The 15,252-nt window shown below is 38.8% G+C and overlaps 1 protein-coding gene across 3 annotated transcripts in view; it reads left to right on the top strand.

Moving 5' to 3' along the window:
• The window catches only part of USP24 (ubiquitin specific peptidase 24), a 160,402-nt gene that overhangs the window by 98,190 nt on the left and 46,960 nt on the right, over positions 1–15,252 (top strand). For all 3 annotated transcript variants that reach the window (XM_010350843.3, XM_039473839.2, XM_074380874.1), the window contains exons 32-38: positions 735–832; positions 3,766–3,861; positions 3,976–4,204; positions 4,895–5,054; positions 6,171–6,326; positions 8,274–8,344; positions 9,005–9,165. In XM_010350843.3, the coding sequence (XP_010349145.2) occupies positions 735–832; positions 3,766–3,861; positions 3,976–4,204; positions 4,895–5,054; positions 6,171–6,326; positions 8,274–8,344; positions 9,005–9,165 (971 nt within the window). The remainder of the gene's footprint in view (positions 1–734; positions 833–3,765; positions 3,862–3,975; positions 4,205–4,894; positions 5,055–6,170; positions 6,327–8,273; positions 8,345–9,004; positions 9,166–15,252) is intronic.

The raw sequence follows: 15,252 nt of genomic DNA, 5'->3' as shown, positions 1-15,252 counted from the left end.
AGGGCAAAAGAGAACATTGTATGGCCGAGATCTCTCAGCTAGGTAAAAGTAGAATATGAACTAGATATGTAGACTTGCCTGTGGATTGGCTATTTATGTGAAATTCTGCCCAACCAAAATATTCAGTTGAACTCCACTTTAGGTAGGTCTTACAGCATCATAGGAGGGAATGAGTGTTAGAATGAGTTGCATCTGGATTTGAATTCTAGCCCTGTGCCTTTGGGTGGGCAGTCACTTAACCTACTTAAACTTTCAGGTCTCAGTTCTCTCACCTACAAAGTAGGTGCTACATGTGCTTGGTACATTGTAGATGTTCAATAAATAGGAGTTATAGAGTTATTATTGGGGAACTCATTTTGCATTTTTAATATATGGGCTATTTTAGAAAACTTTGGTTTATATCTTCCTAAAGAACATATCTAGCATATCAATATCACATGAAATTATCTGTTCTTATCTAAGCTTAAGGGCCTGAGATTTTGATTTTTGCCAGTTTCATGAAAAGAACATAGCAGCTTTCTCTAGAACAGAAAGAGTTTTCTTCCAAAGTAAATAGAATAGGGACGATGTGATTATTTTATTGTGAAACACCAGCTTCCATATATTTCTGGGGGAAAAACAGTGTGCAGCATTTAAAGAGATTCTAACTCAAGTTGTCCGAATGTTTTATTTAGTAAAGGAGTAATTTCTGCTGAAAATGTGTGGATGAATAACTGTGCTTATCTCTTTCCTAGGTTCTAAGCTCGAAACTCATGCCAACAGCTGATGATGACATGGCCAGAAGCTGTGCCAAATCCTTCTGTGAAAACTTCCTCAAAGCTGGGGGTTTGAGGTTAGAGTTTCAGTGTAGTTGCCAAAAATGAATATGGTTATTTTCGTTAATTTTTCTTGCAAAGTCTTGCTTATTCGTACGAGATATCATGTGACTCATTGTGAGAGTTGTAATAAGAAGGAATGATGTTTCAGTCCTTTAGAGTATTTTAATTCATTATAACTTCTGATTATTTGAAAAATGTATGGAAGCATGTCTCTTTCCCCTCTGGTAGTGGGGAAAATTCTCAAGAAGAGTAGAAGCCAGGAGGCTGTATCTGTTTCTTTTGTGTCTCGTGTCAGTTTGAAATAAGGTGAATTTGATCCCTGTATATCCATTTTGTGCAAGGTATTAGTGCTGGGGATGCAAAGATAAATTAGATATTATCTCTGCCTTTGAGAGGCAGCTGATGGTTTAACTAAGAATAACAAACAGCTAGGTTTGTTGTAACACACTATTAGGTATATTATAAGTGTTAAAATAGGCCAGGCATGGTGGTTCATGCCTATAATCTCAACACTTTGAGGGGCTGAGGCAGGAGGATCACTTGAGCCCAAGAGTTTGAGACTGTCCTGGGCAACATAGTGAGACTTCATGTCTACTAAAAATTAAAAAAAAAAAAAAATGCTGAGTGTGATGACATGCACCTGTAGTCCCAGCTACTTGGGACGCTGAGGTGGGAGAATCACTTGAGCCCGGGAAGTAGAGGTTGCAATGAGCCGTGATTGCACCACTGCACTCCACTCTGGCAACAGAACAAGACCCTATCTCAAAAAAAAAATAAATAAAATATTAAAACAGGCATATAAAAAGTGCTTGTGGGGAGGAGGGGGCGAGAAAGTATTGGTTAAATTGGTTGGATTTGCTTAGAGTCATAAGGTTAGAAAATGATTCACAGAAAGTGACTGTTGAGGTAGGAATTGGGAAATTGTTTACCTAGAAATACTCTGGGTAAATAAGGAGGGAAAGGGTTATTCTAAGCTGGGATGGAAGGAGGGGAGAGTGAGAGCATGAAGATATATCACCTGTCTTGGGAACCTCAGTTGCCTGGTGAAGTTCAAGCAAAGGATGGAGAGAAACATGTCAAGGAGGGTTTCACTGGGGAATATGAGCATTGTCTTATAGTCCATGGAAAAACAGGCAGTTTCTAAGCCGAGAATTACCTGGAACAGTTACTCTGGCAGCACTGAAGAGGACAAAGGGAAATGGGAAAGACTGGAGAAGAGGAAGACTGAGAGCTGACAGTATCCAGAGAGGAGATGAAGGACAATGACAGAATGACATTTATGACTAGTTAGGTAGAGGGTGGGGACATTTATGAAATGGCCCTGTGGTTTCTAGCTTGGTAGAGTGGGGGAATGTGAGTCATTAGTCAGTATGGGAAGTAAACACAGAGAGAGATGGGAGGAACAGAGGAAAGCAAGAGAAAGAAATTTGATTGCATACAAAGTCCTTCTGAGTCATGTGAAGTGGATAGTTTGGATAGGGTGCTTGAAGTGGAGAATGGCATGAGAAATTTGGGAGTGTATGAGTAAAATCATGAGGGCATAATCCAGCCGTCAGAGCTCAGTGGCAAGTGTAAGGCAGGAAGGTAGCATCAGGGCATAGAGATCTCTGCTTTCAGATGAGTGGGAAGAAAGGGGTGATAGTAAATTAAAGAGAAGATACCTGAGGGGAAAGTTGGCTTTTGTGTTTCGATTTTAGCTGGTGGAAGACGACTTGGTTCTCTTCATAGGCTAACTAAAAGGGACCAATGAAGGAGAAAAGAATAAAAATACAAGAAAAAGGGTAAATGATGGGGTCAGGTTGTACTGCAGTTGGAAGGAGATTTTCTCTAGAAAGAAGTAGGAATGCCGTTTCCTCTGGGTGAGGAAGGCATGGAGACCAGCTTGAAGCTTGAGCAGAGGATGGTTGAAGGAATTCCTGTGGGGAGGTCTGGCATGGAGAAACTGGGTAGGGACCTTGAGGAGGTCAAGGCGATGGGAAACAGAAATGATGGCGAAAAGGATTCCTGAGTACTGTAGGAGGTCTGGCACACATATGTAGCTTTATTCTGTGTTCAACACTGTAGAGGTGTTTTTAGTAAAAACTCCTCTTACATCACTCAGCCATTTATAGGGCTGTCAAAGGCAGTTAACATTTGGCTTATTTGTGTATGTCAGTTAATTCATGTACCAGACATTGTTCTAAGCATTGAGAACAGAGCAGTGAGTAGATGAGACCAAAATCCACATCCTCATGAGACTTACAGTCTGGGGTGGGGGAGACAATAAACATAAGTAAAAATACGTGTCAGATGGTGAGGAGAGCTGTAAAGAAAAGTAAAGAAGCAGGGATTGGGGGTGCTGTGATTTTCAGAAGGGTGATCAGGAAAAGCTTCACTGGGGTGACATCTAGCAAAGACCTGAAGGAGATAAGGGAGCAAGACCCAGAAGAAAGCTTTTCAGAGGAGCAGCCAGTTCATACTCATGCATGGGGACCTACCTGGTGCCTGCAGAAACCACAGGAGGCCAGTGTGGTTGGGGCAGAGTGAATGAGACAGTGTTTCCCATACTCAAGACAAGACAGAGGTCTGGGACATGAGATTGTAGAGATACCAGAGGTCAAATTATGAAGGATCTTACAGGCTACTATGAAGACTCTGCTGTTTTTCAGCATAGGAGATTGGAGGTGCCATGATCTGACTTATATTTTCCAAGGATCACCCTGATTTGTCTTTTGAAAATAGGTTTGGAAGGTAGAGAGTCAAGAGCAGAAGCAGGGTAAACTGGAAACTTACAGGTATCATAGGAAATTATTACGATATGTATGTAGGATCTTTGTATGACAGAATCATGTAGAAACTAAGTAATTGATAATATTGATGACTAATTATATTACTGTACTGTACTTATGGAAAATTTAAAATGAAATAGAAGTCTTTAATATCCTGCCTTTTTTTCTTCTTTTTGAAGTTTGGTTGTAAATGTCATGCAGAGAGATTCCATCCCATCAGAAGTAGACTATGAAACAAGGCAAGGTGTTTATTCCATCTGTTTACAGCTTGCAAGGTATGTTAATGTATTGCCTAAGTCTCACAAGGCAATACTTGACTTTTTCTTCTCAAATCATATTTTAAATAGTATGAAGTGGACCCAGAATAAGTCTAGCTGTCTCTTTTTAAGATTTTTACTTGTTGGACAAACAATGCCCACGTTATTAGATGAAGACCTCACCAAAGATGGCATAGAAGCACTTTCTTCCCGCCCATTCCGGAATGTCAGCCGGCAGACAAGCAGACAGATGTCCTTATGTGGTACCCCAGAAAAGTCATCCTACCGACAGTTGTCAGTGTCTGATAGGTCTTCTATTAGGGTTGAGGAAATCATCCCTGCTGCTCGAGTTGCAATACAGGCAAGTGATTTGTGTATTCAAGACATTTTAGTACCTCTTATTCAGAAAGTCTTGTTTAGGGAGAGGTGCCATGGGGATATATAAATGATGAAGACATGAACATTGCCTTCCAGAAACTTACGGTGACTTAGCAGGAGATCACTAGGGCAGAAATAACTATAATTCCAGGCTGAGAGTATGAAGTGTTGTAAAACCACAAGACAAAAACGTTCTGTGTCTTCAAAGTAGGTAGAATAATTTCCTTCACACATGGCTGTGATGGGTGATTTTATGTTATAGATGGCATTTGAGCTAGGCCTTGAAGAACAGATGAAGATTAGATACACTGAAATAAGTACTTAGAAAGTTAGGACAAAGGAGATTTGTTCGAGCAAAAGGGAACATATGTGCAAAGTAGAAATACCAGAGCTTATGGGGGGTCACGAGGTCATAGTATGTGGGAAAGGGGGAAAGTGAAAAAATCGGTAGAGCGTAATTTTAAGCCACAGCATGAAGATCAGTCTGTTTTACAGATTAAAAAAAGAGGGATTGAAAGTCCTTGAGCAGGATGGCAGCTTGAGAGAGGCCATCTCTCTGGATGACCTTAGAGGGAAAGGAAGCTTATGAAACTGAGACCTGTAAGAAGGTCATAGAGGTCAGGGCATGTGTTCAGGTATTGCCTTTTCTCGTAATTCTTGTTCCATTCTTTAGACGATGGAAGTAAGCGATTTTACTTCTACTGTGGCTTGTTTCATGAGATTGTCATGGGCTGCAGCTGCTGGACGGCTTGATCTTGTTGGGAGCAGCCAGCCAATTAAAGAAAGTAATTCTCTGTGTCCTGCTGGAATTCGAAACAGACTCAGCAGTTCAGGTACTGATTAAAAAGAGACAGTAATGCGAACACTGCGCAAGAAATAACCATAAGAATTATCTGTGTGTAGGTTTGCCAGAGTCTCTTGCTTGTGAGCCTGAGTATAAATCCATCAAGCTGTGTATAACCTTAGTATTTATGCATGTTCCTACATATATGTGATACTTAAGAAGAAAAATATTTATGGCCAGGCACAGTGGCTCACGCTTGTAATCTCACCACCTTGGGAGGCTGGGTGGATCACCAGGTCAGGAGTTCGAGACCAGCCTGGCCAATATGGTGAAACCACATCTCTACTAAAAACACAAAAATTAGCCAGGCATGGTGGTGGGCGCCTATAGTCCCAGCTACTTTAGAGGCTGAGGCAGGTGAATCACTTGAGCCCAGGAGGCAGAGGTTGCAGTGAGCCAACATTACGCCACTGCACTCCAGCCTGGGAGTGTGTCTCAAAAAAAAAAGAGGAAGAAGAAGAAACATATTTATAAACACAGAGTAAGTGGAGAAACCAACAGTTTTTAGCTTAGCTGAGTATAAAAGTGTCATGAAACCAATATGTCTATAATACAAATTCATGTAGAATTCTGTCCTGGAAAACAGTTCTTTCCTTGGTTTGCCAGGTTATTTTTCATTAGGCCTTTTTAAAATACAGCTTTATTTCCCAGCTTTGTTGTTCTTGCACAATTTATATTTTAGAAATACCTCAATAATAAAGGAAGTTTTAAAAATTTTGACATATATACAGTAAAGTGTATGGGAATTTTTAGGATTTTTATATGCATATAACCCATCTACATCAAGTTACATGATAGGAAGCATTTCTGATGTCCTCAGGAGGGCTCAGGGCTCCCTCATTCCCACAAAATCGTGCTATTCTTCTATCACCTGGAATTAGTTTTGCCTTGTGAACACATTTTGATTGCCTGCAAATGTGTTTTAAAGACAAAGTGGTTAAGAGTGTTTCAGATACAGTGATTAAATCTCTTTGGTGTCTTAGACCTAAGTGCTTTCTTGACATATTTATTGTCACATGAGGATTCTGGAACATATAATAAAAAGATTAAAGGATTGGGCAGTTCCTGTAGGATCCACAGTACATTTCTGTTTGCCTGTTTTCAGGAAGCAATTGCAGCTCTGGAAGTGAAGGAGAACCAGTAGCCCTGCATGCAGGAATCTGTGTTCGACAACAGTCTGTATCCACCAAAGACTCACTGATTGCCGGAGAGGCTTTGTCTCTTCTTGTTACGTGCCTACAGCTTCGGAGCCAGCAACTGGGTATGCAGGAGGCTTGTTTATGATTAATCTCCTTCAGTGAAAGGCCAGGTTTCTGTTGGCAATTATTTACATTTCTACATAGATAAGGTTGTGAGTCAAAACGAAAAAGGGCAAGAAGTTGGCATGTGGAGTAGCTAAGAATAATGCTAGAGTAGTTCATTCTGAAGAAATATTTATTGAGCACCTTCTGTATACAAGGTTCCACAGCAGCTGTCACCAGGGCAGTATGTCTGCACGCCAGGAGCTTGCTGTCTAGTTTAAGAATTCAAACAATCCAAATTTACTAGTTCATAAATTACAGAATTGGAATTGTATATCCATTCCTGATAATGACTCCAATGTTAAAAATTGTGTAACTTAAGATTCGCCCTTTCATCGTTCTTGTTGGCTTTGGTGAATAGGGGCCATTACTAATCATTTTCTAACATGAGAGCACCCCAGGACTCAGCTCCTCCTCATCTGTTCTCTATCTCCACTCATTCCCTTGGTGCTCTCATGCAGTTTCACAGTCTTAAATTCCATCTGTATGCTAACAACACCAAAATTTGGGTCTATGGCCTATACCACTGTGCTGATATCTCCAGTTAGATATCAAATAGACATCCCAAACTTCTCATTTCCAGAGCTAAATTTCCCTAATCCTGCCCATGTCACCCTAGAGTTTTATTAAAGGCAGTTCTATTCTTCAGTTGCTCTGGCCAAAAACCTTGGCTTCATCTTTGATATCTTTTTTTTTCCACCCTCTGCTTCTAATCTGTCAGCAGATCCTCCTTCAAGCCCTATCTAGATTCTTCCCCTTAGCAACCCCTTCACTGTTGGTGCCCTCTGAGCTGCCACTGCTTCCTACTTGGATTATAGCAGGAGTGCCCTAACTCATCTCCCTGCTTCTGCCTTTCCGTTCATTCTCTATTCAGCAAGCAGGGTAGACCTTCTGAATTTTACTTTGAGTGTGTCACTCCTCTTTCAGAGCCTCTGGTGGCTTCTCGGTTCACCGAGTAAAAGCCATTATCTTTACAAGGGGGTAGACACAGTGTACCCCCTTGATGCTTCTGTGCCTTTGCTTCTACTCTCCCCTTTACTCACTGTGCTGCGGCCACCCTGGACTCCTTGCTGTTTCCCCAACAGCCAGCATACCTTCTTTCCCCAGGACCCTTGCACTGGCTATTTGTTTCCTGTTTCCGGTATGCTTAAATGAGACATTCCCTGACCACCTTTAAAAAAAATTACAATGCTCTCCTTGCCCCAGCACTACCCAGACCCCTTACCTTATTTTTTTCTATATCATTGATCATTTTGTAACATGCAAAATAATCCACTTATTTATTGTGTTTATTGTCATTGTCCCCTCCCCAGCTAGATTGTAAGCTCCATGAGGACAGACACTTTTATTCGTTTTGTTCCCTGATGAATCTCCAATTCCCAAACACTGTCTGATGTGTAGTAGATTCTCAATAAATAAATATTCAGAAATGAAGTCTTAGCAACTCCACTTTTAAAAAGTGTGCTATTCCTACTCTTAGCTGCTTGATTTAATTTTCCTAGAATTGTGAAACTTAGAGATATTTTCACATCAAGATGAAAAAATTGTAACTGCCCTCCAAGCTTTTATCTGTTATCATTTTTAAGTTTATTTTAGAGTATATTCTATAGTTTGCAACTATTGATAGTTTATCAAGGCAAAACATTTATCCTGTAACTAGTTTGTGCAAGGCATTGTGCTAAAATACGGGGCACAACAATAACTAAAACATGTTCCTTCTCCTAAGCAGCTTAGAATTTTATGGGGTAAAGGGACAGGCATGAAAGCAGTTGTAAAAGGTCCTGAATTCCCATTCTATGTAAAAGAGATGAACTTCTGCTTAAGCTAAGCTTAAGAAACTGATCAAATTTGAAAATGCATTACCTAACTTGTTTCATACACCCACATCCCCCATTTCTTCTTATTAGCATCTTTCTATAACTTGCCCTGTGTTGCTGATTTCATCATCGATATTCTGCTCGGATCACCAAGTTCTGAGGTAAGGATTTTTTATGTTACTTACAAAACTCCTTTGGTCCTGTTGTTTTGTGAGCTCTCTCGGCTACCTGTGACATTGCAGAGAATACAGGAGTAGCATTTAGTCTGTTAGGGAGTGTACAAAGGGGCTGCAGACCATGAAAGAAAAGTCCAAATAACCATTTGGACTCTACTGCCTTTCCTCCTGCTACCTCCTCCATATTCTACCATAAGTTAGGAGACTAATGTTATTAAGTTATTTTTGTTACAACCAGTGTCTGTCCATAGCTTGCAAGGGCAGCTGGCATTAAGCATCCACATGTTAGAATCAGGAAAGGTCAACCTCAAGCCATAAACTATCATTAGATTTTATAGTTCTGACTTTCTTACATGACCTTGAGGATTAACTTTTAAACTTTCTTTTTTCTTATGTTCATTTGCATTAAGTTATAAACCTATTGATTAGAGTAGAATAATTTGGGAAATCAGTTCCCAAACCACATTAAGTTTTAATTAGCCATAGTTTATTCTGTGAAAACCTTACCATTAAACACTAAAACATTTATACCTTTCTAATGTCCTTCAATAATTTGAGTGAATAAATAGTGTGGTCTTTGTAAGAAAATCACTTTGTAAGAAGTTGATTTATGTCTGTCCTTTGCTGCTGGTCACATAATTTCAGATTCGCCGGGTTGCCTGTGATCAGCTATACACTCTTAGTCAGACAGACACATCAGCGCATCCAGATGTGCAGAAGCCAAATCAGTTTCTTCTAGGCGTCATCCTCACGGCTCAGCTGCCTCTCTGGTCTCCAACTAGTATTATGAGAGGAGTCAATCAGAGGTATGTAATAAAAATGGAAACGCTTACCTTATACAGAGAAAAGATAAATGCTAATTTGTGTACTGCCCCCCTGAAGTCCACAGTGCATTATTGAGATGACTAGAATTTCTCCTCCTTTCTTCTGACATTTGGGCCCCGAAAGATGGCATTTGTTTTTCTCCACATTTAGGATAAGAGAGTTAGAAGAACTACTACCAGGCCTTCTTCTCCGTATCCCCGGTTTTCACTTCACCCCATGTGATTAATCTACCCCAGAGAGAAAAAGGAGCTCACCTGATTGGTGAGAGCCTGGAATTATTTGAGCCTCGTCACTGGGTAGAGGCTATACTGATCCTCTCCTCTTGTATATATCACTTTTTCAGTGATTTCATAGTTCCATGTCTAGAGGTAGCTGGGGTGTCTTCCTATCTTGCTTTCTTGGTTTTGTACATACTTGAGTATATAAGAGAGCTGTAGTTCAGGCTCCTGAGATGACTGTTCTGCCTGCCCCATCTTACCTCTGCAGGTGAGCCTCCATGCATGTGTTTCTCCGTCTAGTCCCAGGATAGGAGGTAGGAGGTCTTACACTGACCTCAGGTTCATACTACTTTTTCTGACTCATCCTTACCACACAGCTCCTGCTGTGGGGAATTTAAGGTGTCATGGAGATGTGTGAAGTCAATGTCTACTTTCCTTGTTTATGTGCTTTATAAATTAGGTCCCTAAAAGGAAAGAGGTGCTAGAACCATGCCAAACCCCTGAGATACCTAAGCCTCAACTTTCTTTTTAATGTGGTAAAATATACATAATGTAAAAGTTACCATTTTTAAGTGTACAGTTCAGTGGCATTAAGTACATTCACAATGTTGGACAACCATCTCCTCTGTCCATCTTCAGAACTTTTTCATCATCTGAAACTGAAACACTATGCCCATGAAGTGATTAAATAAAAGACTGATAAATTTGACTCCATAAAAATTAAAATTTTCTATATAGGAAAAAAATGCCTCAAAGTCAAAAGTCAATCACCAAACTGGGAAAATAAATCTGCAAAATAATCTACGTGACAGACCATAAGCTAATTTGAGAGAGAGAGAGAGAGAGAGAGAGAAAACTATTATAAATTATTAAACAAAAGACCAACAGCCAAGTTAAAAAAGGGACAAAGAATGTAAACAGACTATTCAAAGACAAATGTAGATTTTTTTTGAATTGCTAAATTTTTTTATTGTGGTAAAATACACTGACAATTTACCATTTTGAGGTGTGCAATTCCGCAGCATTGTGTTGTAACGGTCACAGCTGTCTATTTCCAAAACTCATTTGTCATCCTAAACTGAAACTCTGTACCCATTGAACAGTAACTCCCTGTTCTCCTCTCCCCCATCCCATGGCAGCCACCATTCTACTTTCTGTCTCTAAAGATTTGACTACTCTAGGTAACTCGTATAAGTGGAATCATACAGTATTTGTTCTTTTGTGTCTACTTAGCTTAATGTCCTAAAGTTTATTCATATTGTAGCATGAATCAGAATTTCCTTCCTTTTTAAGGTTGAATAATATATCATTGTGTATATAAACCATATGTGTATATTCATTCATCCGTAGATGAACATGACTATTGTGAATGGAGCTACAAACATAGGTGTGCAAATATCTGTGTGAATCCCTGCTTTTAGTTGTTTTGGGTGTTTACCCAGAAGTGGAATTGCTGGATCATTTAGTAATTCTGTGTTCGATTTCTTTGTAGAGCCACCAGACTGTTTCTCACAACAGCTGTACCGTTTTTCTTTCCCACTAGCAATGTATAAGGATTCTGGTTTCTTCACATCTTAGCCAATGCTTGTTGTTTTCTAGGGTTTTTGTTTGTTTTGTTTTTGATAGTAGCTACACTAATGCATGTGAATTGGCATCTTTGGTTTCAGTTTGCATTTCCTTGATTAATGTTGATCGTCTTATGTGCTTGTTGGCCATTCATATATATTCGTTGGAGAAACATCTATTTTAAGACTTTTGCCCATTTTTAATTTGGATTATTTATTGTTAAATTTTTAATATATTCTGGATATTGATCTCTTATCAGATAATATGATGTGCAGATATTTTCTCTCAATCCGTGGGTTGTCTTTTAGCTCTCTTGATGGTGTCCTGTATATGTATTTTCTCTTTACTTGCCTGTGTTTTTGCTGTCATAGCCAGGAAATTATGGCCATATCCTAAATCACAAAAGTTCCACCCCTATTTTCTTCTAAGGGTTGTATAGTTTTAATTCTTACACTTAGGCATTTGATGCATTTTGAGTTTAGTTTTGCATGTGGTATAAGGTAAGGATCTGCCTTCATTCTTTTCCATGTGAATATCCAGTTTTCCCAGTGCCAGTTTTTAAACATATTATCCTTTCCCCATTGAATAGCTTTGGTGTCCTAGATGAAAATCAGGACCATATTTTTGAGTTATATATTTCTCTTCCATTGGTCTATATGTCTGTCTTTATACCAGCATAACACTGTTTTGATTACTGTAGTATTGTACTAAGTTTGATATCAGGAAGTATGAGTCTTTCAACCTTGTTCCTCTTTTTCAAGATTGATTTGGCTACTTGGAGGGATCCCTTGAGAGGCCGTGCGAATTTTAGAATGGGTTTTTCTGTATTTGCAAATGTCTTTGGGATTTTGGTAGAGATTTCATTGAACCTGTAGATGACTTTGAATAGTAATCACAACAAGATTTTGTCTTTTCAGTCCTTGAACACAAGATGTCTTTTCATTATATCATCTTTAATTTTTTTCAGCAATGTTTGCAGTTTTCACTGTACAACTGTTTCATTTCCTGACTAAGTTGGTTCCTAAGTATTCTTTTTGATGCTATTTTAAGTGGAATTGTTGATTTCCTTTTCAGTTTGTTCATTGTTAGTGTTAAGAAACACAACTGATTTTTGTGTTGATTTTGTATCCTGCAACTTTGCTGAATTTATTTATTACTTCTGACAGTTTCTTTTGCAGAAACTTTAGGACTTTCAATGCATAATAACATGTCATTTGCTAATAGATAATTTTACTTCTCTCTTTTCAATCTAGATGCCTTTTATTTCTTTTTCTTGCGTACTTGTTCTGGCTGAAACCTTCAATACTATGTTGGATAGAAGTGGTAAAAGTGGGCATCTTTGTTCCTGCTCTTAGGATAAAAGCTTTCAGTCATTCAGCATTGAGTATGTTAGCTGTGGGTTTTCATATCTGGCTTTATTATGTTGTAGTAGTTTCCTTCTGTTTGTAGTTTAAGTATTTTTATCATGAAAGTGGGTTAGATTTTATCAAATGCTTTCTGCTTTGATTGAGATGACCATATGGGTCTTTTTCCTTTTTTCCCTTAATGTGGTGTTATACTGATTTTCATACATTGGACCATACTTGAATTCCAGGAGTCAAACCCACTTTTTTATGCAGTGTAATCCTTTAAATTCTCTGCTTTGGTTTGATAGTATTTTGTTGAGGATTTTTCATTAGCATTCATAAGAGATACTCGTCTGTAGTTTTCTTGTGGTATCTTTTTCTGGCTTTTGTATCAGGGTAATAATGGTGTCGTAGAATGAATTAGGAAGTGTTACCTCCACTTCAGTTTTTTTGCAAGAGCTTGAGAAGAATTGATGTTAATTCTTTAAATATTTGGTAGAATTCACCAGTGAAGCCATCTGGTCCAGGGCTTTCCTATGTTGGGAGGTTTTTGATTACTGATTCAGTCTCCTTGCTGAATCTCCTTGCTGAATAGGTTTATTTACCTTTTCTATTTCTTCCTGATTCAGTCCTGGTGGGTTTTGTATTTCTAGAAATTTGTCCACTTCATGTAAGTTATTTAATTTGTTGGCGTACAGTTGCTTTCGGTAGTCTCTTATATCCTTTTTATTTCTGTTAAATTGGTAGTTACATACCCACTTTCATTTCTGAGTTTAGTAATTTCATCCTTCTCCCTTTTTTGTCTTAGTTCAGCTAAAGATTTGTCGGCTCTGTTGATCTTTTCAAAGAGCCCACTTCTGGTTTCAGTGAATTTTTTTTTTCTTTTTGGTATTGTTTTGCTGTTCTCTGTTTTTATTTGTTTCCATTCTAATCTTTGTCATTTCTTTCCTTCTGCTAGCTTTAAGTTTGGTTTGTTCTTTTTCTAGTTCCTTAGGTGTAAAGTTAGGTTGTCGATTGGGTATTTTTCTTGGCTGCAGCCATCAACTCGTCATCTACATTAGGTATTTCTCCTAATGCTATCTCTCCCCTAATCCCCCACCCCCTGACAGGCCCCGGAGTGTGGTGTTTCCCTCCCTGTGTCCACGTGTTCTTACTGTTCAACTCCTACTTATGAGTGAGAACATGTGGTGTTTGGTTTTCTGTTCCTTTGTTACTTGGCTGAGAATGATGATTTCCAGCTTCATCCATGTCCCTGCAAAGGACATGAACTCATCCTCTTTTATGGCTGCGTAGTATTCCATGGTGTATATGTGCCACATTTTCTTTATCGAATCTATCATTGATGGCCATTTGGGTTGGTTCCAAGTCTTTGCTATTGTGAATAGTGCTGCAATAACTTCCAGTACTATGTTGAATAGGAATGGTGAGAGAGGGCATCCTTGTCTTGTACCAGTTCGCAAAGGGAATGATGCCAACTTTTGCCCATTCAGTATGATATTGGCTGTGGGTTTGTCATAAGTAGCTCTTATTATTTTGAGATACATTCCATCAATATCTAGTTTATTGAGTTTTTAGCATGAAGGGGTGTTGAATTTTATCGAAGGCCTGTTCTGCATCTGTTGCAATTATCATGTGGTTTTTGCCATTGGTTCTGTTTTATGTGGTGGATTACATTTATTGATTTGTATATGTTGAACCAGTCTTGCATTCCAGGGATGAAGCCAACTTGATCATGGTGGATAAGCTTTTTGATATGCTGCTGGATTTGCCAGTGTTTTATTAAGGATTTCCGCATCAGTATTCAGGGATATTCGCCTGAAGTTTTCCTTTTTTAGGTGTGTCTTTGCCAGGTTTTGGTATCAGGATGATGCTGGACTCATAAAATGAGTTAGGGAGGAGTCCCTCTTTTTCTGTTGTTTGGAATAGTTTCAGAAGGAATGGTACCAGCTCCTCTTTGTACGTCTGGTAGAATTCAGTTGTGAATCCTTCTGGTCCTGGGCTTTTGTTGGTTGGTAGGCTATTAATTACTGCCTCAATTTCAGAACTTGTTATTGGTCTATTCAGGGATTCAACTTCTTACTGGTTTATCCTTGGGAGGGTGTATGTGTTCAGGAATTTATCCATTTCCTGTAGATTTTCTAGTTTATTCATGTAGAGGTGTTTATAGTATTCTCTGCGGGTAGTTTGTATTTCTGTGGGAACAGTGGTGATAACCCCTTTATCATTTTTTATTGTGTCTGTTTGATTCTTCTCTTTTTTTTCACTGTTAGTCTGTCTAGTGGTCTAGGAATATTTACCAAACAAATGGAAAGCAAAGAGAAGCAGGGGTTGCAATCCTAGTCTCTGATAAAACAGACTTTAAACCAACAAAGATCAAAAAAAGACAAGGGCATTACATAATGGTAAAAGGATCAGTGCAACAAAAAGAGCTAACTATCCTAAATATATATGCACCCAATGCAGGAGCACCCAGATACATAAAGCAAGTTCTTAGAGACCTACAAAGAGACTTACACTCCCACACAATAATTGTGGGAGACTTTAACACCCCACTGTCAATGTTAGGCAGTCAGATCAATGAGACAGAAATTAACAAGGATATTCAGGACTTAACTCATCTCTGGACCAAGTGGATCTAATAGACATCTACAGAACTCTCCACCCCAAATCAACAGAATATACATTTTTCTTAGCACCACATCACACTTATTCTAAAATTGACCACATAATTGGAAGTGAAACACTCCTCAGCAAATGCATACGAATGGAAATCATAGCAAACAGTCTCTCAGACCACAGTGCAGTCAAATTAGAGCTCATGATTAAGAAACTTGCTCAAAACTATACAACTACATGGAAACTGAACAACCTGCTTCTGAATGACTACTGAGTAAATGATGAAATTAACACAGAAATAAATAAGTTACTTGAAACCAAT

This window comes from Saimiri boliviensis, chromosome 11 (assembly GCF_048565385.1).
Source record: "Saimiri boliviensis isolate mSaiBol1 chromosome 11, mSaiBol1.pri, whole genome shotgun sequence".
Classification (NCBI taxonomy): Eukaryota; Metazoa; Chordata; class Mammalia; order Primates; family Cebidae; genus Saimiri; species Saimiri boliviensis.
This window is presented reverse-complemented; position numbering and strand designations above follow the sequence as displayed.